The 22904-nt window shown below is 38.8% G+C and overlaps 2 protein-coding genes across 3 annotated transcripts; both read left to right on the forward strand.

Annotated features, from left to right (window-relative positions):
• Positions 1 to 651: 651 nt before the first annotated feature.
• si:dkey-103j14.5 (isoaspartyl peptidase/L-asparaginase) lies at positions 652 to 9408 on the forward strand. Its single transcript, XM_063491617.1, has 7 exons — positions 652 to 755; positions 1433 to 1629; positions 2901 to 3043; positions 7147 to 7310; positions 7967 to 8085; positions 8299 to 8409; positions 8688 to 9408. Exons 2-7 carry the CDS (start codon positions 1443 to 1445, stop codon positions 8894 to 8896), a joined length of 933 nt encoding a protein of 310 aa, XP_063347687.1. The 5' UTR covers positions 652 to 755; positions 1433 to 1442; the 3' UTR covers positions 8897 to 9408.
• Positions 9409 to 11013: 1605 nt separating this feature from the next.
• On the forward strand, positions 11014 to 22783 carry phf3 (PHD finger protein 3). Of its 2 annotated transcripts, XM_063491485.2 has the most exons (16): positions 11030 to 11159; positions 12272 to 12516; positions 13073 to 13189; positions 14325 to 15642; positions 15803 to 16079; positions 16304 to 16355; positions 16967 to 17087; positions 17183 to 17339; positions 17437 to 17553; positions 17756 to 17878; positions 18208 to 18352; positions 18465 to 18651; positions 18736 to 18883; positions 19969 to 20058; positions 20241 to 20436; positions 20526 to 22783. In XM_063491485.2, exons 2-16 carry the CDS (start codon positions 12288 to 12290, stop codon positions 22310 to 22312), a joined length of 5064 nt encoding a protein of 1687 aa, XP_063347555.1. In that variant the 5' UTR covers positions 11030 to 11159; positions 12272 to 12287; the 3' UTR covers positions 22313 to 22783. The 2 variants fall into 2 exon arrangements, with proteins under 2 accessions (XP_063347557.1, XP_063347555.1); XM_063491487.1 differs by lacking the exon at positions 12272 to 12516 and having other exon boundaries at positions 11014 to 11159.
• The last annotated feature ends 121 nt before the right edge of the window (positions 22784 to 22904 follow it).

The raw sequence follows: 22904 nt of genomic DNA on the forward strand, positions 1-22904 counted from the left end.
CAGGGAGCTATATTTTTCTTTTATAAAAGTTTGTATTTTAAAGTTTGTTGATGATTCTCTGTAAAAATGAGTAATATAAGATTAACTTTAATTTTTCTGCTTTCTTTTCAGCAGTTGTTTCGTTTGCAGATCCTTTTTTGGGTACTTACATTTTAAAAAATATTTTAAGGAACTTTAAAGCATGCACCCTACATAATATATACGCTTAAGAATTCAATAGCCTATGATATAACCTGCAGCTGGTGAAAACTAGCCCATGTGAACATGCCCACCTGTTATGTAGTCCAACTGCTTGACCATTTGTTAAACTCTGTCCTCTTTTTGCCCTGTTTTAGCTCCGCCTTTATCGAGCCAAGCACACGACTCCAAAAATTCAGACGTTTTCACAATAAAACTACATTACAACACCCAAGTACTTCAGCGATAAGGAGCATTACATTCAGATTGCACATAAATGCAGCATAGCCGTCCGTATATGGCGTTATTTTTGTGCCACTTTACGTGCGCTCAGAATAGTGGCACAAAAATAACGCCATACAAGATGAGTCTTTTAACATTGTGCTTCCTAGTTTGCTTAGTGGCGTGAGGATTTAATTTTGAAAACTTGTCGGAAGTCTTATCTCGGTTGTTGCCATAGTGTCAAACTTGACGTCAGTGTGCAGCACGCGCTGGTTAAACCGCGAACAGTAGTCTCTTGAAGTCACGTGTCTATGGAGAATTGTTTATCCTCCCGGGAATTCTGAGGCTCGGAAAAGGTAGGACAAAATGCAACGTCTCGTTATGTTACAGGTTGGTCCGAATGAAATGAATAACTATCAATATCACGTCAGCGACTGCGGTTCAGTAGATTACAATACATTAAACACAGTTCAAGTGCATGCAGGTAATAGGGGAAAAATGTTTATGTACACATAAAAATTGAACCTTAATAAATTATGAGAAGATCAATTATTATAGTTTAGTACTTGATTGTAGCTGGTAATTCAAAGCTGCTAAAGCCATAATACATTTAAGATAACTTATTATTAACAGCTGTTCTAATTGAATTGGTCTTCTAATAGCCAGGCAATAGCCAAAAACTGGCAACACGGGCTATTTGCCAAACTTTGGATAAATGAAGGAATGGCCACATTTCAAAGTTCAGTCTTGATGATATGATCTTCGATAGCAGTTTTATCAGTTGTTCCAAGGTGCAAATTCATGTGGTGCAAATACATTACCAGTGAAGTGCAGAGCAAATAATTAGTTTAGCAGTTTCCGTTTATTAAACAAAAGACATTTCTTTGTATGTAAACGTTTGTGAAGTATGTCTGGATCAAGGCAAAAAGAAGATACCAATGATCACTTGGTGCTTTTCCTAATGCTCAAAGAAAAAGTGAATTATTTTCTAGGCTGTAACCTGTTAATAAACTACTTTGTCTATTCCATGCAGGAAAGCAAAGATGTCAGCAGTCTTGGTTGTGCATGGTGGGGCATGGGCCATACCGGATGAACTGGCCAAGGCCTCTGTTGATGGAGTAAAAACTGCAGCACGTGAAGGATTTTCAGTGCTGAAACGAGGAGGAAGTGCAGTGGATGCTGTTGAAGTGGCTGTGAGGGCTCTGGAAGATAACACTGTGTTTGACGCAGGTAGGGACGGTTTTTATTAGATTGGGACACATTTATGCCAAGTAGTTCCATTTGAAAATATGCAAGTTATTAAATGGGGGCTTCATCTTTGTATACGGCATTTTTAGCACCCTCACCTTTACTCAAATAAATAAGTAAAGCCTAAAACCCCAGTTCCTTTCACGTGTCCATACAGCAGCCAAATGAGAATGCCCATTTTCCTTTATTGTTTAAGCTGGCTTCAACTGCAGAACAATGTCTCCATCTACTGGTCATGATGAGAATATCCATCAGGACTCCTTTAAGAATATGAGAGATGATCTCTGGCTAAACCTTAATATCGGTCTATTAATATCGTCTGTTGCTTTCTTTACCCTGACAAGTTGTCAAACATATAAAGTGCCATCTTTTACTACACAGCCCAGGGTCAGTTGCACACTGAATCAATTAAAAAAAAGTACACTGGACATGAACATCATTACCTGTCATAGCTGGACAGAAGAAAGACTTCCAACTGCTGTACAGAAAAATTCACTAGTTATGAAATAAGTATTCAGCTTTGTTTGTTCTGTCTGTATCTTGACTGAGACCATGACATGAATGCACTGGTTTGCCAGGACCGTGGCTCCTGATTATCTGTAAGCAGTCATACAATATTGTCAGTGAAAAACCATAAAAAATTAAGCAAGGTCATTACGCTTTTTCTTATTTTCCTGTTATTTATACAGCATAATGTTGCAATAGTGGACGCTGATGTTAAACAAGGCCAAAGGTTCAAATATTTAGGTCACTATATGAACAAGTAATCCCTGTGAGCCAAAAGCTCAGGCTTTAGACTGCTTTAAATGCCATCTTTTTCTTAGCTCTGGCTATGAGGCAGAGAAGCCGGGACAGCCAGTCAGATGAAGGCTAGCTTAAAGAGTAAGGTAAAATGGCTTTTTCAGTAAGTAGATGAATGGAGGGGTTACATGAAAGCCCAGTATAAGTTAAAGTAGTATTTGGGGTGTCAGTCACGTAAAGTTACAGTAAAAAAATCTATGAGTAAAAATATGGAGTTGGAAGTCAACATAATGATACGGGTATGATAGAAAGTATGAATATCCCAAGAACCTTTACAATCATTTGTGGGATTGAAAGTCAGACAAACTAGACATCAGTCAGTGGTATGGTGCTGCAGTGTCTGTACTGCTTTGCCATTACCCTGCATATTTGTAAGGGTGGAGCTGGCATAATTTAAGTGAACACATGGAAACATAGTTTTTATCTCATCTCTAACTTGTTTTTCTCTGTAGGGCATGGAGCAGTACTAAATAAAGATGGAGAAGTGGAGCTGGATGCCATTATCATGGATGGAAGGACACTTGCCACTGGTGCGGTGTCCTCAGTAAAGAACATTGCCAACCCTGTTTCACTGGCACGGGCAGTGATGGAGAAGGTCTAAATTTCTTAGTTTCTATCTTTTTAAAAATATATTTGATTACTGGTGTACTAATCTGATTAAAGATTTTGATTTTTTTTATCAATACTATAATGTGTTAGATCCCAGCTACTCATGAACAGGTGGTCTGGTACAGTTCTCCATTTGCTTTAAAAGGAATTGCCAGAAACTTGTTTAAGTTGTTGGCCGGGAGAAACGGCCAGCTCTAACTGCCTACCCTTTTTTTTCTAATAATGCACTTAAGTAAACCTATTCATCAATTATACTTGTTAATGGCATCTCTTCCCATAAGGATCTGTGCACTTGGCAAATTGCTACATTTCTTTCCAGGAAAATAGGTAACAGGGATCTGTTTTCTTTTATGAGCTAGAACAACTTGTTAGAAGCATCAAAATATGTAATCATTAAACACAAAACACAATGTAGCGGCTATCTTGTTTCTTCTTGGAGTTCTCTATTTCTCTTATATCTAAAATAAGAGTCTGGATGGACAAGAGGCTGTTTTACGCGTCGGTTTGTGCAACAACGACGGTAAAACCATCGTGTCGCTCCGCCATTCGCTTGTTTATTTCTCACAAACTTTTCACAACAAAAGCACCATATCCTTTTCAGGCTTTTCAAAATAAAACATGTAATAAATATAAATGGCGCTAACACACAATCTTTACTGTTGGATGACATCCACAATTTAATTTTTAACTGCAAGTTGAATATTTACTTTGGACGGGGGTAAAGCAGGCAGCTTCGCATAAATCACTTTATAAATCACTTAGACTAGTCATTAAAGCTCAGGCTGTGTATCTATTACTGACTTTGTGAGAAAAAGAAGAGAGGATTGTTGCCTGGCCACAACAGAAGTCCTTCCCCAGCCATGAATGATGTAGATCAGATGAAAAAGTAGTGACTTTGTCCAAAGTCCCCTAAGACCCCTGAAATCTTTAATTCACCACAGCAAAGAGAGCAGTGAATTATTATAAATCCAATTTTCAGAATGTAGTTGTTTGGCTTGGTTAATCTTTTGATACTCCTCATTTTATAGTCCACCTGTGAGTGCCTTAGGTATAATCCTTTCTTCAACATGATCTGTCTGCTCCAGAGGAATAACCTTCTGTCATTACTGAAACATCACTTTTCTTACTCTTACAAACTCTACTCCCCCCATCCCACCACGCACACTCCTGCTGAGATCACTCTCGTTTGCACATGCCTCTTGTTGTGCCGTACTTGCTGCATATTTTTAACTGTTACTGCATGTTCACCCTCTGACTTCCTGTTCATAACGTTGTTGAGCTTCTCTCGTTCAGAATCATCACTGAATGATTACTTTACCCCATGTTATTACATCTGTAACTGTAATATTGCATTTACAAAAATACCATTAGCACAATCACACGTGCTTCATCTGAACTCTGCACTTTATCCCTTTAAGTCCCTTATTTTGGCATTCCTAAGTGTATGAGGCATTGGGGATCCCGAACCTTTTGACAAATTTTATACATAACAACTGTGTCCATCTGTTCAATAATCATGAAAAAGAAATATATGAAAATGTAGAATACAGAAAAGACAATCGGTGAGGTTGAAACAAAGATGGTGGTTGTCTTACCCCTGTCCCCAAAGAACCAATCAACTGCAGGAAGAAGAAACATTTTAGCCAGGCATGTTGCACTGATCCGTGCTGTGGAGGTTTCAAAGCTCTCTTTAAACTTCATCTTTACTTTAGTCACCAAACCTTTGAAGGCAGGATTTGCTCATAGAAGTACTTTGGTTAAACGGAATTATTTTAATTTAGTATCACTACTTTAGTGCAGAATACCCTTTGTGTTATATGTATATAGAATATATATTCTTTTAAAACTCAGGGACAGGAATTAATTCAATGAAGATGTTAGGACTGATGAGTCGATGAGCTTTGAATAGCAACCTAATTCAAACTAACTCAAGCTTTTATCATTCACACTATTGTCAGAGTAGACTGTCTTCATAGTACCAACAATGTCAGCTTTGATCTGAAGGCAGGTTTCTATGCCTGTTGGTTTCAGTCACAGTCTGGCTTGTATCATTCTGAACCACCTCTCTGAATTTAGAGGTTGTTCACTATAGAGAGCAGTCCCTGAGAGAGCAATCAGTTATATCACCTTGTCCATGAGATGTCTGAAGGCTTCAGACTGCAACAGTTATTTAAGACACTCTGAAGTCTTTCCAGTGTTGATTGGGCACATTGAGACGGCTTGTCAGTCAAACGGAGATATCCAGGTCACTGATTTTAACAACACACTGCTCTTAACTACAGTGGGCTTTAGAATCTAAAATTTGACTTTCATTTCTTCAACAATTTTACTTGATATAAAAACCTAATTAAATTTAAACTGGTAAAAACAGCAAAGAGTGATGGGGTCAGGAGAGAAAAGACAGCTCTGTCAGTCCTGTTTTAATGGGTGTGGTTAAAGCAGTTCTAGACTACACTTCCAAATCCTTTGTTTAAAGAGATTAGCTTTTCAAGATTTTCCTAATAACAGGGTTATTTCTCTTAAGCATAAGCCACATTTTCCTTTGATCGTGACTGAAAAATAGGAATTCAGGTCAAGTAATCATTATGCAAACTTTATAAAAAATAAGAATTAGAAGAACTGAGTTCTATAATTCATATTTAAAAATGTAAGTCAGTACTTCAGACAGTGTACTACATTTAGGTAACCACAGTGACACAATTTCAATAATAGCATATGCAACACTAATTCTGTTGTTAGACAAAGTGGTTAGCCATGAACTCATTTACCACTTGTCCTTTTATCCCTTGTTATTTTACATAATGCTTTAGTTTAGACATTGCTGGTGTAACTTTGCTTTACATACTATCCTGGGTTTGTTTGTGGTAGCATTAGTTACATCTATTACATCCATGCAAATGTTTCTAAAGCAAATACTACTAACCATCAGGTCATTTGAATTTTCTTCTGTTCACAGGTAAATTTCTAGTAAATTGTGTTTGCTTATGTTGTTTACCATGTTAGTCCAATTGTTCAGGTCCTATATCTAAAACAGGTGTATGGGAGGGGCCGCCTCAGTCCTTCCTGTTTATATAGGGTCATGATGTCAACTGGTCACTGGGTGCAACCAAATGAAGGGTTTTTCATTTTGCATAGTATTGTTTATTTTCTTTAAAGTAACCTTTTGATTTGTATTGTATGCAGTGTTTAACTGTTCAAACCATTTAGCTGTGTAAATGAGTTTCTCAATCGGATGCATAATCTTATTCCTGTTTTTTGTTTAGAATCGTATTGTTTGGTCTAACCTATATTTCAATGGTAGAAACTAATGAGGTTCAGGTGTGTTTAAATTCCTGTATAAAGCAAGTGAGACTTTTACCTACCAGAGTGGTTTTAAAATGGTATAACGGAGATGCCAGAGTTTTTTTAATGACACAGTAAATGAAAAGCAAATAAATATTTGCATCTTACAGTAAATCTCATAAAAACATATAGTTTAGGACATTACAGGATTAAATAATTTATATTGACCACATTCATGTACCATTTTGATATTTCTTCAGTAAAGCAAATGCAGTGTTTTCACTGCTGGTATGCATATGAATATATAGATGTATGGTAGAGGCACAGGTGATTTCTCCCAAGAGTGGGGAGGCAATCCCTCAGGCTCAGGACAGAGTAATAGAAAGCGTATTATATAGTTCTGGAAATAACACAGTCATTTGTCCCTGAATTGTCCATTCTGAAAAAAAATTATAAAGTCCCCCAAAGTAATTTTCTAAGTTCTTTTCAAGTCTTGCAAAGAAAACACAGTCTTATTGGTAAACTTGGTTATTTAGGGTGTCTTGCTATAATTCAAGCTGGCATCTGGATGACTTTCTAGGCAGAGGGAGATATTCCTTGTGTGCATGGCCAGTATCCTGCTTGTTGCTTTTATGATTATAACTTTAAGGTCATTTTTAGGGCATTTCTGTGGAATCTCAGTTTGATACATGAAGCTGCTTTTGTCTCTAGTGGTACCTTATAGCAATGTTATGTTTGCTACATTATGTTCAGTGCTGTGAGATTTATTTAATGTTTCAACTTTGTCTTACCTATTTTCTTCCTCAGACATCCCATGTAATGTTGACAAGCCAAGGTGCAAACTTGTTTGCAGAAAGCATTGGTATATGCACAGTCCCCACTGAAACACTGGTGACTGAGTATGAGAGGAGAGAATGGGAGAAGCACAAGAATTACATGACTGGAGTAATAGAAGATTTCAACACTCAATGGTATGCATCTGCAAGATCAATTTCAATTCAGTTTTATTGGATTTATATAGCGCCAAATCACAACCGCAGTTGCCTCTAGGTGCTTTATATTGTAAGGTAGAGAAAACTCAAATAATCAAAAGACCAAGCAAGCATTTGGTGACAGTGGGAAGTAAAAACTCCCTTTTAAAAGGAAGGAACCTCCTGGAGAACCAGACATGAGAGGCAACCATCTGCCGCGACAGCCGGCGGGTGAGGAGAGAGAGACAGAACAAAAGACACATTGTAGAAGAGAGCATTTAATCATCGGTTATTATTAGTTATTAATAATTGAATGCAGAATGGCACATAAACACACAGAGAGTAAACAAGGTGAATGAAGAAGAAACACCAATAGGAAGCCCCCAGCAGCCTAGACCTAGGTTTATGAATTTACAAAAACTAAAAATTATATTGATATTTATTAGGCAAATAAAGGTCACATTTTGAAATTTGGGCCAGTTTTGGCATCAACCTTACATTGATCAGTTGTCTAATAAATTTGTTAAGCACTGTGTGTTATAATGAATCAAATGAGCTTCCCTCTTGTGATACTATGTCTGAAAACATTTCAGATCTAATTTGCATTTTCTTTTTCAGCTGATTTTTTTGAATAATGTAACATTTCTTCATCCCAGGGCTCATGATACCGTTGGGGCGGTAGCTCTCGACTCTGCTGGTAATGTCGCATGTGCAACATCAACGGGAGGGATTAGGAATAAAATGGTTGGAAGAGTAGGAGACTCCCCAATCATTGGTATGACTTTATTTATTTATATGTTCTAAAACTGCTGTTTTAACACTGACAGTAAAATGATATTAAGTCGAACTAAAGACCTTACATTGTCCAAACATTTCATTTAATCATACTCTTCACTTTACTACACGTTACTTTAGCATATTCACTGCAATCTGCAAAAAGGTGTTTTAATGTTTGCTTCTGTTGTTCACGTTGTCTCTTGTAAATAAGGCTGTGGAGGATATGCAGACAACTTCAGTGGTGCAGTATCCTGTACCGGCCATGGAGAATCTATTCTTAAAGTCACACTGGCCAGACTCATTCTTTCAAAAATTGAACAAGGTAAAGTATCACAAACGCAAACAGTTTGTTTATGGGAATTTATCAGTTCTTCATGTTTTAGTCCACTATCCTGAACAGTGCAACTCATGTAATTTTGAGTAATTCCAGTTTTGCAATATTGCCTCTCACAGGTATTTAGTAAATTGTGTTTCTGAGCAGATTAAGAAGATCTTAGAAGCAATTATTAAAGGAGAATGTGCTGTGAAATAACACAAGCTGAAGTTAATTTTCCATTTTTCATTAGCCGCCTGTGTTCCTATTTCTTCTCCACTTTACAGGTAAATCAGTAACAGAGGCTTCGCAGATGTCTCTGCAGCACATGGGAGACCGTGTCAAAGGAGCCGGAGGTGCAATTGTTGTTTCTCCTTCAGGCCATTGGGCTGCCACATTTACCACTGAGCGAATGGCTTGGGCTGCTGTGGAACAGGATGTACTGTGGTATGGATTAGACCCGCATGAGAGATTAAAAGAGCAGTTGCCCCAATAAAAGCAATAAAAAAATAACACTTATTTCTTCTTATTAATCACTGTGCAATGTGACTGCGTTATAATTTTTCTTATATAGTTTAATTTTATAATTTTTAACTCACTTTTTCTAACTTTCATTAAACACATTTACTACAACTTAAATAAAATGCATTTTTTTATTTTAAAGGTTGAATATTAAAATAAGCATTATATACATATACTGTGAAAAATGTGGTAAAAATGAATATTTTTAGAGATTGAAGTTTAGTAAGTGTTAAACATAGAAATGCATCACTCAGTGTATTCATTTGTTTTTGTTTTGATAAGAAAATCTTTGCTCTTTAATCTTTGAATCCTGGATCACATTTCCAAGTAAAGGATGTCTGACTTCTTAAACTTTTTTCCTAAATTTTGTAATGAAAAATTACCTCAAAGTTACACTGTTTGAAAGACTGTTCAATGTTGAATGTTAGATCCTATTGTGGTAGGTAGAGTTGCACTGAATGATGACTAATGGATGAATGCAATAAAGGATATATATAGTATGTGCAAATGGGTTATTTCTTTTAATGTTGATCTCTTGAATCTTAAATAACTAAAACACATCCATCCTTTTATTTAATTAATTTTCATCAAAAGTCATTTGATTTTCAGCACTCTTAAAGCATCCCTATTAAAGCAGACTGTATCATTCATAAGCATCTTGTTCATCATGTAAACAACATTGTTGACCTTATTTAATATTTTGAAACAACTGGACTGCAACACGTTTACATTTTTGTATTCTTCTTTAATCTTCATATCTCGGTTATTGTGCTGGGCTGGGGTGTAAAGTATATGACATCAGTTTCAAACCCAACACTATAGAAAAGAGATATTTGGATAACACACAAGACGGGTTCAAGAGATTGCAACAGCAAATTGTTTTCTGAAATCTCAGTTAGTAAAACTTCACGATAAGGTTTACTCAAAAATGTCATTCATTATGTTCAAAGAAATAAATGCAACATTAACTGCCAATCTGAAGAAGTTATTTACTACAAGATTCAAATCTGCTGAGCAAAGGAGAAAGCTTCCTTTATTTTCTCTAACCAAAGGATCATCAAGATGTTTTTGGCAAATAAGACACAAGCCTTTGCACTCTCTTTGGTCAGCAGTGGTTTTCACCTTGGAACTGCATCGATGTCATTTTTGCCCGGTATCTTTCTTGTCATTTACTCATGAAGACATGTTCGCTAATTTCCCATAGTCTTAGAAATGACTCTGTAACCCTTTCCACACTGATAGATATCAGTGACATTTGTCTCTCAGCTGCTCTTGTGTTTCTTTAGACCTTGGCATGATGTGCTGTTTTTTTGTTTTGTTTTGTTTTATCTTTTAGTCTACTTTACTTTGTCAGGCAGGTTCTAGTAAAGTGATTTCTTAATACCCAGGTCTGGCAGAAATCAACCCCAGGTGTGTCTAGGAAAAATTGAACGCAGCTTTCCAAAAAATGTGGTTCACGTTTAATTTATAATTTCCAAAGAGGTGCAATTACTTTTTCACATAGGGTCAAGTAGGTTTGGATAGCTTTTTCCCCTTAATATATGAAATTGCCATTTAAAAATTCTTCTTGTGTTTACTTACGTTCTTTGTCTAACATTTAAATATATTTGATGATCTGAAACATGGAAGTATGAGAAATATGCAAACGACTTAAGAAATAACAATCCTTGATGATCATGATTTTATATATTTTAACTCAAATGAACTCAAACATCACGAATAGTATGAGCCCTCGAAGAGTTAAACTTAAACGTTAAGGAGTTTTTGCTCGCCTTTTTCCTTATATAAAAATGTTTCTATTACAGGACATGCACTCAGAAAAGAATGGCAAATCTACTTTACTAAGTAACCGACTGTTTTCAATACCAGGCTGTGTTAAATATGTAACTTTGCCAGTTTTATAAAGCGAAGTTTTCTTCGAGCCTGTCCAGCTTCTCGTGTTCTCTACGTGCGACGGTCGACAGTTTGATAAAAACAAACCGCTTGCTCTTCGTGAAAATTAACCATCCGGACACTGACAAAGCAGACACAACAAAAACAAACCATCCAGATGTGCTCTCTCTGTACAATCGGCTGCTAAGCTACCTGTAAACACAAGCCACGTGACAACGCCGCGCTGCCTGTCAGGGACTTTGCAGCATCGGGGCGAATGACGGCTGAGTTGGAGGAAGTTACTGGGAGCTGCTTTGCTAGTATGTAACCGTACATGAGTTGGCAACAGCGTCGCGATAAGAGAGGTGGGAGTGCTATAAATATGTATATGTAAAAATAACTACTTGTAAATATTTGAGCTGCAAGCGTTGGAACAGATGCATGTGGGGGGTCATCAAGTAACGTCCGCTAGCTGCACTCAGGCTACAAACAAACTTGGCAGCTAGGGCCTGTGCTATAGCCGCCTAGCTAGCTCGCCGTCGTGCATATTTATCGTCGAGCTGTCTAACCATATGTTTGCACATTTTGTTTGGCGCTTTTGAAATTTTCGGGCGCGGCTGTTTATTGATACAAATGTGCTGCTTGTAAGGCTGAATGGGTTTCAAAAAGTGAGTTAGCTTGGGTGGTAACTTCCTCCATAAGTTACCGTTAGCTTGCTAACATACGCGATTGTCATAAGCTGACATAAACGTTAGCATGTTAACTAGCTAACAACTCATTGGCAAAACCTGGCGTCAGGAACGCCGTGCTTCTCGTGGACAGAAAGATATTTTTGGCTGAACTTAAATAAAAGCGTCCAGAGATGCGCTTTAGTTTGCTAACATTCATGTAGCGTTATTGGTTTGCACACTGATTGTGGCCTTCTCCAGGCTGTGAAGTCGTGGTGTTGCTTGATGTGAAAATAGTAGCATTTACTATTGCAAGTCGTTGGTTTTAGACATGCTTTTCTTGTATTTACATTACTCACACGATAAAAGTCTTTGAAAATGCACAGGAACAAAAATAGCAGTGGCTAAGAAGCGTTGGGTTAACGTATTAGGACTGCAGAGTAGCTGGATGAGGCTTCCCATATGTGGAGATTTAAGGTATATACCACTGTGCTCATCAGATACAACATATATACACTGAACTGATGGCAAAGTCTTCAGAAAGTGCACCGATCGCTCGCTGTAACTTTGTTTTTTGTTTGTTATCAGTCACAAAGTTTTCGCTGTCCCTCGAAATCAGGGAATATTTTGTGTTTTTGTTGGTTTGCTTAGTTTGGACTACACTTGTCCCCATAATTGGATGCATTCTGTGGTGCAGGGAGAAACATAAGACGTTGCTGTCTTTGAAAAACAAACAAAGAAACATATATATTAACAGTTTATCAGTTGTCTGCTATTCCTGCATCTTTTCTGTGTTGTTTTTGGTGCAGGAAGGCAGCAGCATTCATGGATATTGTGGACACCTTTAACCATTTAATACCCAGTGACCAGTTGGATGACTCCCTGGTAATAGGTCAGAATTTGGAGTGTGAAGCCAGTAATGAGTTTGGGACAGGACTGGAAGATTCACTGAAGAACATGCTCAGTGACAAAGATCCCATGTTTGGATGTGCAAGCACTCAGTTCAGTCTGCTGGATAATGAAGACCCTGCTTTTCAGATTGCTGGCTCCACAAGTATGTTTGAAGGCACAAAAAAGTGGCCAAAATGCAGATAAATCAGTGTAGATTCAAACTTTGAGTGAAAGTTAACTAACACATGCATGTGTGGCTGCCTGGAAAAAAAAGTCATCCACACTTTACTTGAAAAGTTGATGGTGAAAGTTTTAAATATTAAGTTGTTAATGTATAACTCTGATTCTTCACCTACAGAGTATTTTATCTGTGCTGATTTTTGCTCAGTTAGACTTTAACTCTTTAGGTGCTTCAAAAAACAAACACTGTAGAGGGTCGTTTTGTACTGAGATATGCAGGGAACATTGTCACCGTGCTTCTTTATTTGTCAACACGTAAATATCAGCGTTAGGGTAACTGAAGGTAAATTAAAGTAGTGTTTCAGTAATGTTGGAGAAAAATACGAACATTTTTTTTAAAGAAACAATATAAAAGGATTCAGTATTATTGTAAATGTAGCAGTGTCAGACTGCCATTGAATTTGGACTGCAGTTTTTACATTTTTTTCGAATTGTATATTTATTGAGGACATTACATTTATTTATTTTTGCTTTTGCAGGTCTCGATAGTGGTTCGGCACCCACAGGCCTCCCTGGTGAACCAGCTGTTTCAGAGAGTGCACAAGTTAAGCAACTTGATGTCAGGCAGAAGAAACGTTCACGCAGTTTAGAGAACGGTAAGTCGATGCAAATTTATTCTCTTTCTCTTTCCACCCTGTGAGACTTTTAGGGATGTACACAACTAGATGCTTAAACATTGCTGCCCTTGCGATTTGGTTACATTTAGTATTTTAATGTACAGTCGCAGTTACTGGTTCAAAGGTGTTACGACACCACAGGGCTCCAGTCCCAACAGACTGTTTCTCTCTTCTTCTCTCTCTCTTTTTTTTTGTAAACAAGCAAGGGGCAAAGCAAATAGATGACAGCCGTACTAACTAATGTGAAAAAAAAAGAAAGGGAAAAAAAGAGCAGCAGTGTGTCAATTTTCTTTAGAATGAAAAGTAGAATACCAACCTAAGCCAGGTGTAACCATATTCTGCAGCCAGATGTGGACAGACAGAACCAAATACACGAAGGATACCGGTGCTAGTACTGCTAAGGTTACCCTAGCTCTGCAAAATAATCTGATATTGTGTGTGTGTGTGTGTGTTTGCAAAACTATTCACACTAGAACATGTTGCACATTTCACTGGGGAAGGTCATTAACAGTTTTAATATATCCTCTAAAACAGCGGTCCCCAACCCCCGGGCCTCGGACCGGTACCGGTCCGTGAGTCGTTTGGTACCGGGCCGCGAGAGTTGAGGCTCAGGTGTGAAATGTATGGTTTTCAGGGTTTTTATCGGTTTTCAGCGCTATTTTGTTATCGTTTTTATCGTTAACTCGGTTTTCCTGGGTCTTTTCACGTGTGTTATGAATAAATCTTCTTTTTTTTCGGTACCGGTACTAGTTTTATTTTGTTGTATTTATCCGCGACACTTTAAAGGCCGGTCCGTGAAAATATTGTCGGGCATAAACCGGTCCGTGGCGCAAAAAAGGTTGGGGACCGCTGCTCTAAAATACACAGGAAGTATTTATTCGGCTAATGTAGAACTTCTTCCATTTAAAGTGCACTCAGTTTATGTTTTCTATGTTTTTTCCCCCTGTCTTTTAGAGTAGTCGACTAGTCTGCTTTTAAATTTTAACCTTTATTTAACCAGGAAGATCCCATTGAGATTAAAAACCTCTTTTTCAAGGGAGATCTGGCCAAAATAGCATAATAGTCACCAAGAACACTAGCAGCTTTTAAGTTTTGCTTTTGTTTATTTAAACAGAATATAGTGGTGACCAGGAGCCTAACACACCCACCAATACCATGACCCGAGGGCGACCGGGAAGGAAACCAGCCAACAGGCTATGCAAGTCATTTCTTATTGAGAAAGGAGTCACAGGTCCTGATCTAAAGAGAGAATTAACTCTCGGAGGACGTGTCAACATTAATGAGCTTGATGGTGGGGTCTGGCTGAATCCAACTGTTGTATTGAGACGACTGACAGTCACAATTGGAGGTTTCAAGATTGAATTGCTACCAGGACCCTCGTACACACAGGGTGTCGATGCAAACCAGTCTGCATGCTTGGACGATGGTTTTTCTTACGGTGGGGAAGTTGGTTTCACAGTTTTGCCAGATGAAGCAGCCAGTGTACAGAATCCCGCAGCAGAGAGTGTGGAAGAGATGGATGTAAGTCAGAAGAGCTCAGCTGATGATGCAAGTCTTGGGCTGGGCCCATATGTAAATCCAAATGATGTACAGACGACAAACGGGACGTTAAATACAGGCACGGAAGAGGCAAAACTCGACAATCAGAGTGTTCCAGAGAAGCAAAAGCCAGTCAGTAAAGGAAATGATGTTATCAAACAGCCACAGAGCAAAGAGAATAACACAGCTACTGTTAGTAACAAGACAGATGGTAATGAAAAACAACTGAATGTGTCTAAAATGCTGCCAAAGTCTAAACAAGGACCGTCATCAGTAAAGAATAAGGAATTGGTTTTATGTAAAACAAGCAATACAATTAAGGAGCATAAAGTTACCCAAAATATGCCATCCAAAATCACGCCAAGAGGAGAGCTGCACAAAACTAAATCTGGAAAGGAAAAGCAAGATGTTGCACCTTTGAAAAGGCCTGCAGAAAACATTCAAAGTGAGCATGCTACTAAAGTACAAAAGCTACAGGGTGCAGTAGATGCTAAAGTGAAGCCAAAATTACCAAGTTCTCCTACTTCTATGGGAAAGAAAATTCCATCATCTGGCAACCGCGTTGGTGATCAGCAGGGACCAGCCAAACGTAGTACGCCCCAAAACAGCTCAAAAAGTGAGACTCCTCCCCCGCACAGTCATCTAGGAAATTCTTTAAAAACACCTGAAGAAGGAGGGCAGGAAAAGTCCAAAATGAAAAAGCTAGAGAAGATTCTTCAGAGACAAAAGAGTAAAAATGCAAGAAGCATCTCTGTGGATGAGCCGCAGCTGTTTATTCCAGATAATGCGCCCGTTGTGAAGAAGGACGCTGTGGATGAGCAAGTTGCTAATAGCGAGACCGTGTGGGATGGAAACAACTGTTGTGGCCTCTGCAAAAAGCACCACAATAACATGTAAGTGTTGCTCCTTAACCTAATATAAAATCAAGTTTAATCGACAGACATCAGCTCAGCAAAAGAATTTCTCCATCTGTGTCACATTCTGTTTCTGTCCCAGTGCTAAGCTGCAAACATACCTCTAATAATCGTACTTCGGTTTTGGGGTTTTTTTTAGGTTTATGGTAGGTTGCGGTCGCTGTGATGACTGGTTCCATGGTGACTGTGTTGGTCTTGACCTGGCGAAAGTGCGAGAAATGGAGGAGGAGGACCAGATGTACGTGTGCTTGAAGTGCTGCGAGGAAGAAACCAAGAAGGTGGGGCCTGAGCCAGCGAGTGCACCCAAACCAGAAGCTCCAGCAAAGAGCGAGACACCCGACCAGAAGCTGCCTCCTAAACCTCGTCCTGGGTCGTCTCAGGCCCTCACATCAGGGGGAGTCAGACCAGTAAAAAAGGTAAGCAGTATCTCTAAGTTAACTCTAACTCATAATAGAAATAGTTATTTATATCTAATGGATTTAAACTATTCACACGCAGCAAATATTTATATCTTTCCCCAGCTAATTCATCCACTGATACTAATCATAGCCAAAATAAAGTGTGTTGTTGTTGTCATATGTATGTTTTCAGTCTTATGATATATAAAATTAACATAACGGGGACTTAATTCCTACAATAGGATGCAGAGAGAAGGCAGTCTACAGATGCCCGAGAAGCAGCTCATAAAACAGGTAATTTTTCATCAGCTTTGAATGTATAATTAACTTTGTCCTGTTTTAATATCACATTGGGTTCAAGGCCAGGTTGCGTTTACTGGGTGTGTAAACAAAATTAACTTAGGACCTTCACAGCACATGAGCACAGTATATTAATGACAGTTAGTACAGTCCTTTGAGGTCTCGTTTATATATGAGAGAGCTTAAAATTGCATCACCTTAAGTAATAGCATTACTTCTGTAGTTAACATTAGGGTATTTGCTTATCAGTTTACTCTATTAAACATACAGCTACTAAAGTAGGAACATAATGCAGCACAAGTCAGTGAGCCTTTGAATACTAAAATACAACAGTTTTTTTTTTTTATGCCTTTTTTTTTTTTTTTTTTTAAATTTCAGACACACTCCCTCTCAGCGTGGAAGATAACAGTTGCATAAATTTGTGTTTATAATCTGTCATTTAATAATTTTGTTCTCGGCTGCGTTTATGCGGATGATTTCAGGATGTCCTTTTTTTTTGGGATTAAATCATTTTTGTAAGCAAAGTCTGTGTGGAATAAATGTTTCTTTATGACGACAGATTTTTCCCCACTCACTCAGTGGATTTTGTCACTCTGTCTTCACAGGTGTCTCAATGAAACAGGAGTCAAAACATAAGGCTCCATCCTTGGCTTCAAAGAAACCCGTGTCTCTGGAGGCAATCAGGAGAAGTGTGCGTGATTCTCTGAAAGAAATCCTCATACAGAGGTCCGTTTTTCAACACTTTCGATAGTTGTGTGCATGTTACATTTTTTAAAATCAGGGCACTTTATAATCGCCTATGTGCACTTTCCGCATTTCAGATTGAAGGACTCTGATTTGAACATCTCGGTGGAAAGGGCTTCCGAACTTGCAAAGAAGATAGAGCGAGAACTTTTTCACTTGTATAAGGACACTGACAACAAGTACAAGAACAAATACAGAAGCTTAATGTTTAACCTTAAAGATACTAAAAATAATGTAAGTATCATTTTATGTCAGGCATGGTCTAAATGTAATGTTTTCACTTTTACTATAAGCATAGTTTCATTTGCTTTTTCTTTATTGATCTTTTTAGATCCTTTGTAAGAGGGTTCTCAAAGGTGAAATTTCTCCTGCTAACTTAATTCGAATGAGTCCCGAGGAATTGGCCTCAAAAGAACTGGCTGCTTGGCGACAAAGAGAGAACCGACATGTAAGTAATGCTTGTCTTTCTCCCCCAGTAGTATTGCATAAATTTACCAAACAAATTACAGTAGTTACAGTTGTGATGTCCGATTTAAACTGAGTAAATATTATTAAGGTAATAGTTTAACAGTGTTTTTTTTTCACAGTGTATTTTTAAAGATTGTTGTATTTTAGAACAGAAAAAAACAAATTAATTCTTTGCTTTACAGACTATTGAGATGATTGAAAAAGAGCAAAGGGAGGCAGAGAGACGACCGATTACTAAGATCACACACAAAGGGGAAATCGAAATTGAAAGTCAAGAACCAGTAAAAGCACCGGAGCCTGTAGAGGTGAGGGTATCATTGTGCTGTTTACGCTTAACATGCATAGTAAGTGAAATGTGATGAGATGTGTATCCTTACATTAGTTACATCGCTTCATATACCATCATCAGTTCTGTTCATCTGTCTGATTACTTTATGAAATGTACTGCATTCATATCTTTGTGCCTCATGTAAAAAGCTCCTACAATTCTCCTCCCATGTAATCCATTTAAGCTGAATATAGCGACAGATTGCTTCTGTTTACATGCAACAGTCGTGTTTACTAAGTCGTGTTTAAGTAAACACGACTTAGTGACGTGTTTACTTAAACTTTGTTATTTCCTATTTTTTTCCAGCTTGAACCTCCTCCCAGAGTGACTGAAGTCTCAGCAGAACCTCCAAAAACTCCAGAGAAGAAGGAAGAGAATGCTAACACAGCTAAAGACACTACTAGCCAACACAAGTCTCACTTATTTGACCTACACTGTAAAATCTGCACAGGTACATGATAACATGAGGACAAAAAAAAAAGACTAGAGATTAACCTGTGTCTTTAATAAAACATCTCAGTCAGTATTGTCACCATTGACCTCTGGTGTTATATTTTCTGAAGGTCGAATGGCACCCCCTGTTGAGGAGGCACCAACCAAAGTGGTTAAAGTTGCAACTACAGTGGTTAGGAGGCAGTCTACCAAAACAGAGGAGACAAAGGGCACCACGCCGTCCGCAATCGACGATGACCTGCACCTCACTGTCTTAGAGGAGAGCTTCCGAAATGCTCAGACAGGGTACGAAGGACGGTAAGCAGTTGTTTTATACATTTTGTCTGGATCTGGATAATGTTTTCTTTCAGCGCTTAATTCATTTCTCCTTCATTGTCACAGGTCTGATCATGCAGCTGGAAGAGAGGAAGAAGCTACTTTCCTTTCCAACCTTAAGTGTCTGTGGCGAGGATTGATTCATATGCACGCTGTGGCAAAGTTGGTGACAAAAGCTTTTCCCGTCTCAGGTGTTTTGGACAACTTGACTGAGGTAAAGTTGACACATCAGACTGTACTTGGGTTTTAAACAGCTGTTGTAAACTATGGTTGACAATGAAAAGTGTTTCAGAAAAGGGGAAAATTGAGGAAGATGAAAGACAATAAATACAAATATTGACGGTTCGTACGGGTTCCTTGAAATCCTTGAAAATGCTTGAATGTTTATATTGTCTTTTCAAGGTGCTTGAAACTGTATTTCATTCAACACAAATAACTATCTGACCAAATAGTTTTCTTATCAGATAGAGAAATAAAATGAGTCGCAAAGTCTAAAAGCAAATTTCTGTGCTTGGGCTGCCTAGCACCTCTGCATGTCAGTCTGTTTCAATTCCCAGAAATTCCGAGAATACGCACTTCTTTTGGAGTGGAGATTAATATCTCTAACAAGTTGATTTGTTTACATTTGCAAACCTTAATTTTTAAGAGAAATGTGTTTTTTGGGTTTGTACACTAGATGCATATTGCATCATTTTCTGTATTTGTCTGTGGTGCATTTTTTTATGTTTTAACAAAAGGGGAACAAAGGACATTTAAGTCAACCTACAATGATTTGTTTTAATTTTTAAATGGCTTTACTGAGGTGATGCTAGGTGAAACATGTATTCTCTTTTTTGGGGGTAATGTTCTGGAAAAGCTTGAAAATGGGCCTTGAAAGTGCTTAAAAAGTGCTTGAATTTGACCCTGAAATATGCGTATGAACCCTGAATATTAGTATTCTTTGACACAGTTGTTTAAGCAACAGCCAGGCAAGAGCCAGTTCTGATGAATGGCAGTGGGATAAAGATTGCTTTTAGCACAGATACAGGGCCAAAATGGCCGTCAGACATGATTATTTATGTACTAACAAAACAAAACAAAACATTGCAGAAATGTGCTGACACTTGTTGTAGAACAGTTTATTAGGAAACAAGAAATATAGACCACAGTCCAGCTGGAAGAACTACAATTGTAACATTACTCCCACGTAACTACAGATTTATGAGTGATCAAATACTGCCAACTACTTTGTATCTCTAACACTCCATAAGGTGTGCTCTTTTTATTTATTCATTTAAAAACATGTTTTTTCTCCAATAGGACCTTCCAGATAGCATACAGGTTGGTGGGAGGATAAGTCCTCAGACGGTGTGGGACTACTTGGAGAAAATTCGGGCAACTGGAACAAAAGTAAGTTTCTCTTGTTTTCCGAGATTTGCTTATGATTAGACAGAAATAAATTGGCTTTAATTATTCCTGATATTGAGTAAGTTGAACTGAATACCACTCTTTGAAAGTTCTGATTTTGAACAGAGCAGGTTGATTCATGAGTTACAGATTTTACTGACACATGCTTTTTGTTTTTATTAAAGGAAGTGTGCCTGATTCGCTTCTCCCCTGAGACAGAGGAAGATGAGATCTCTTATACTCTTTTGTATGCCTACTTCAGCAGTCGTAGGCGTTTTGGGGTGGTGTCCAATAACTTGAAACAAGTGAAGGACATGTACCTCATCCCTTTAGGTGCCACAGAAAAAGTTCCACATCAGCTTGTTCCCTTTGATGGCCCAGGTAACCGGAACACAATTATTTTTCTCTCATTAAATTTAAAAAAAAAATTTTTTTTTTACATGTTCAAACTTAATCTTTTAATTTCTCAGGTTTAGAAAACAACCGTGGAAACCTCCTCCTTGGACTTATTATTCGCCAGAGACCGAAAAGGGATTTTCTTACTGTGGATGTGAACGAATCTGCAAGGATTATTCCTGAAATAAAACCTGTGACCATTTCCACAAAAGAAACCAGGGCAAAAGAGGAGGATGAGAAATTTTTTCTCTCTTCCTTGACTAGTGCACTTCAAAAGGAGAAGGAAAAACCACTTAACACTACTGAAGATGTCGACGAGCCTATTGCACAGTCTTTTGAAGAAACATCTGCACCAGAGGAGACCAACAATCAGGAGCCCCAGAAACCCCTTCGCTTTCTTCCAGGTGTGCTAGTAGGCTGGGGTGGAGAATTACCACCTCTGCCTGATGTTGGGTTTAAACCCTCAAGTACAGCACAGGATGCCCTGAAGACTCAGCCTGCTCCAAAACCAGAGACATCAGTTGGGAGCTCAAAAAGTCCAACAGCTGCTGCCCCACGAGAGCGCTTTGTCATCAAGAAGAAAGAAGCTAAACCTGCTAAAACTGAACCGGAGCTATCGAGCCCATCTGATACGTCAGCTGCTACCAACTCGCTGGAAAAGAAAGCTGCAGTAGGGAGCCAGGGTACATCTGTCTCACTCAAAGATAAGCCTCCAGATGTATCGACTGAAGACTTCCTGGCAGGCCTGTCAGCAGCTCCAAGCGGGACTGAAAGTAGCAGTGCTACGTCGGCAAACAAAGGCGACACTGGCCTTTTGTCTGAAAGTGAAAAAGAAACAACTGAAGGGAATTCTTTGTTGCAGCCAAAATCCCAGTCTGCTGCAGATCACGCAAGTAGCTCAAAGCCTCCTTTAAGTGGAATATTGAAAAAATCTTCAGCATATTCCACTGTGAATGAAGATAAAACAATGGCGCCACAAAAGGATAAAGCCAGCCTCCCAGATCCTTCCAGCCCTAAACCTGTTCCTGTGTTGAGCAGCACTAGGAATGATCTAATCGTCCCATTTCACCAAGGATATTTACAGCTCTCTCAGGCCAAGCACAAAGCTGAAGAACAAAGTCAAACAGCCATTCAGTCGTTTCCTTGTAAAAAGAATGAGCCTGGTGTAGCGCAGGCTGGTGCTGTATTGACTCAGACAGTGAATCCTCCTATGGTCCAAGGAACTCAAGCAGAATGTCAAACAGGAGCCTCTCAGTCCCAGTATAACCCAGCAATGGCACCAGCTCTCCCAGTAAACAACAGCACAAGACCGTCCCCTTTGCAGCAGCAACAGCCTCAGGAATCTGGCAGCTATGATTCTCCATCTGCCCCTACTTCTAATACTGTACCCACCCCACACATCCAGAACCAGAACCATAGCATGCAGTGGGCTCAAGACAGCACTTCACAGGCTCCTCCTGGACCTCAGTCACAGTACCCCGAGAGTTGCTCTGAACCATCTGGCCAACCCTCATCCGTGGACAAAGACTACAAGCGTCTAGAGGAGCGATACAGTGACCCGTGGGAGAGGCCGCGACACACAGACGACAAAGACCACGGAAGGCACAGCTACCACAGGGACTCCTATCACGGTAAAAAGAGCAGGCACCACGAGCGGGAGAAAAAGCACGATCGCAGCTATGATGATAAGTACAGGGAGAGGGGCAGGCACCATGGACATTCGGATGACCGCTATGGTGAGAAGAGGAAAGAGAGGCATCACAGCGACGACTACAGCAGCCGTCACAAGGACAGGCACAGACATAGACGGGACTCCGATTACGAGAATGGACGGAGAAGTTCAAAAGACAGTTACTCATAATTTTGTTCAGAGAGCGTTTGGGGCTCTCGGGACTGTTCGGTTGTTGTTGGTCACACAGCTGGTACAAACCACTTTGGTTGGTGCTGGTGGAGTTGTTGTTTTACGCACCAGTCTGCATCTGTATGCCGTGTCTTTCACTAAAGTTACGTTTTATGTTACTCAGCGTACAAGCCAAAATAATATAATTTCAATGGAATTATAATATTATGGATCAGTTCAGTTAAGACCAAGAAAAAAAGTCAATATTGGAACATTTTTAACTTTTAAACTTTTTATTGTAAATATGTTGTTCATATTGAGCTGCTGTACTGATTGGTTTCGGTCTCAAGGCAACATAACAACAAACAAGTGGACCACTTGGATAATTTATGCTGAGTTCATTTGGCCTGAATGTAATAGAAGGTATTTTACTGAAAACAGCAGCTTGTTTTTTTGTTTTTTTTTTAACATTTCTTTTAAATTGCTTAAATATTTTATAAACCTGCTTTCTATTGAGAAAGCATGTACATGTTGGCTTGTAATATACATTAGAGATGAAGTGTGCCTTTGCACTGTGTTATTGTACAGTTCGTAATAAAGCTGATCCTTTTTT

The sequence above is a fragment of the Pelmatolapia mariae genome, linkage group LG13, assembly GCF_036321145.2.
Source record: "Pelmatolapia mariae isolate MD_Pm_ZW linkage group LG13, Pm_UMD_F_2, whole genome shotgun sequence".
NCBI classification, from domain to species: domain Eukaryota; kingdom Metazoa; phylum Chordata; class Actinopteri; order Cichliformes; family Cichlidae; genus Pelmatolapia; species Pelmatolapia mariae.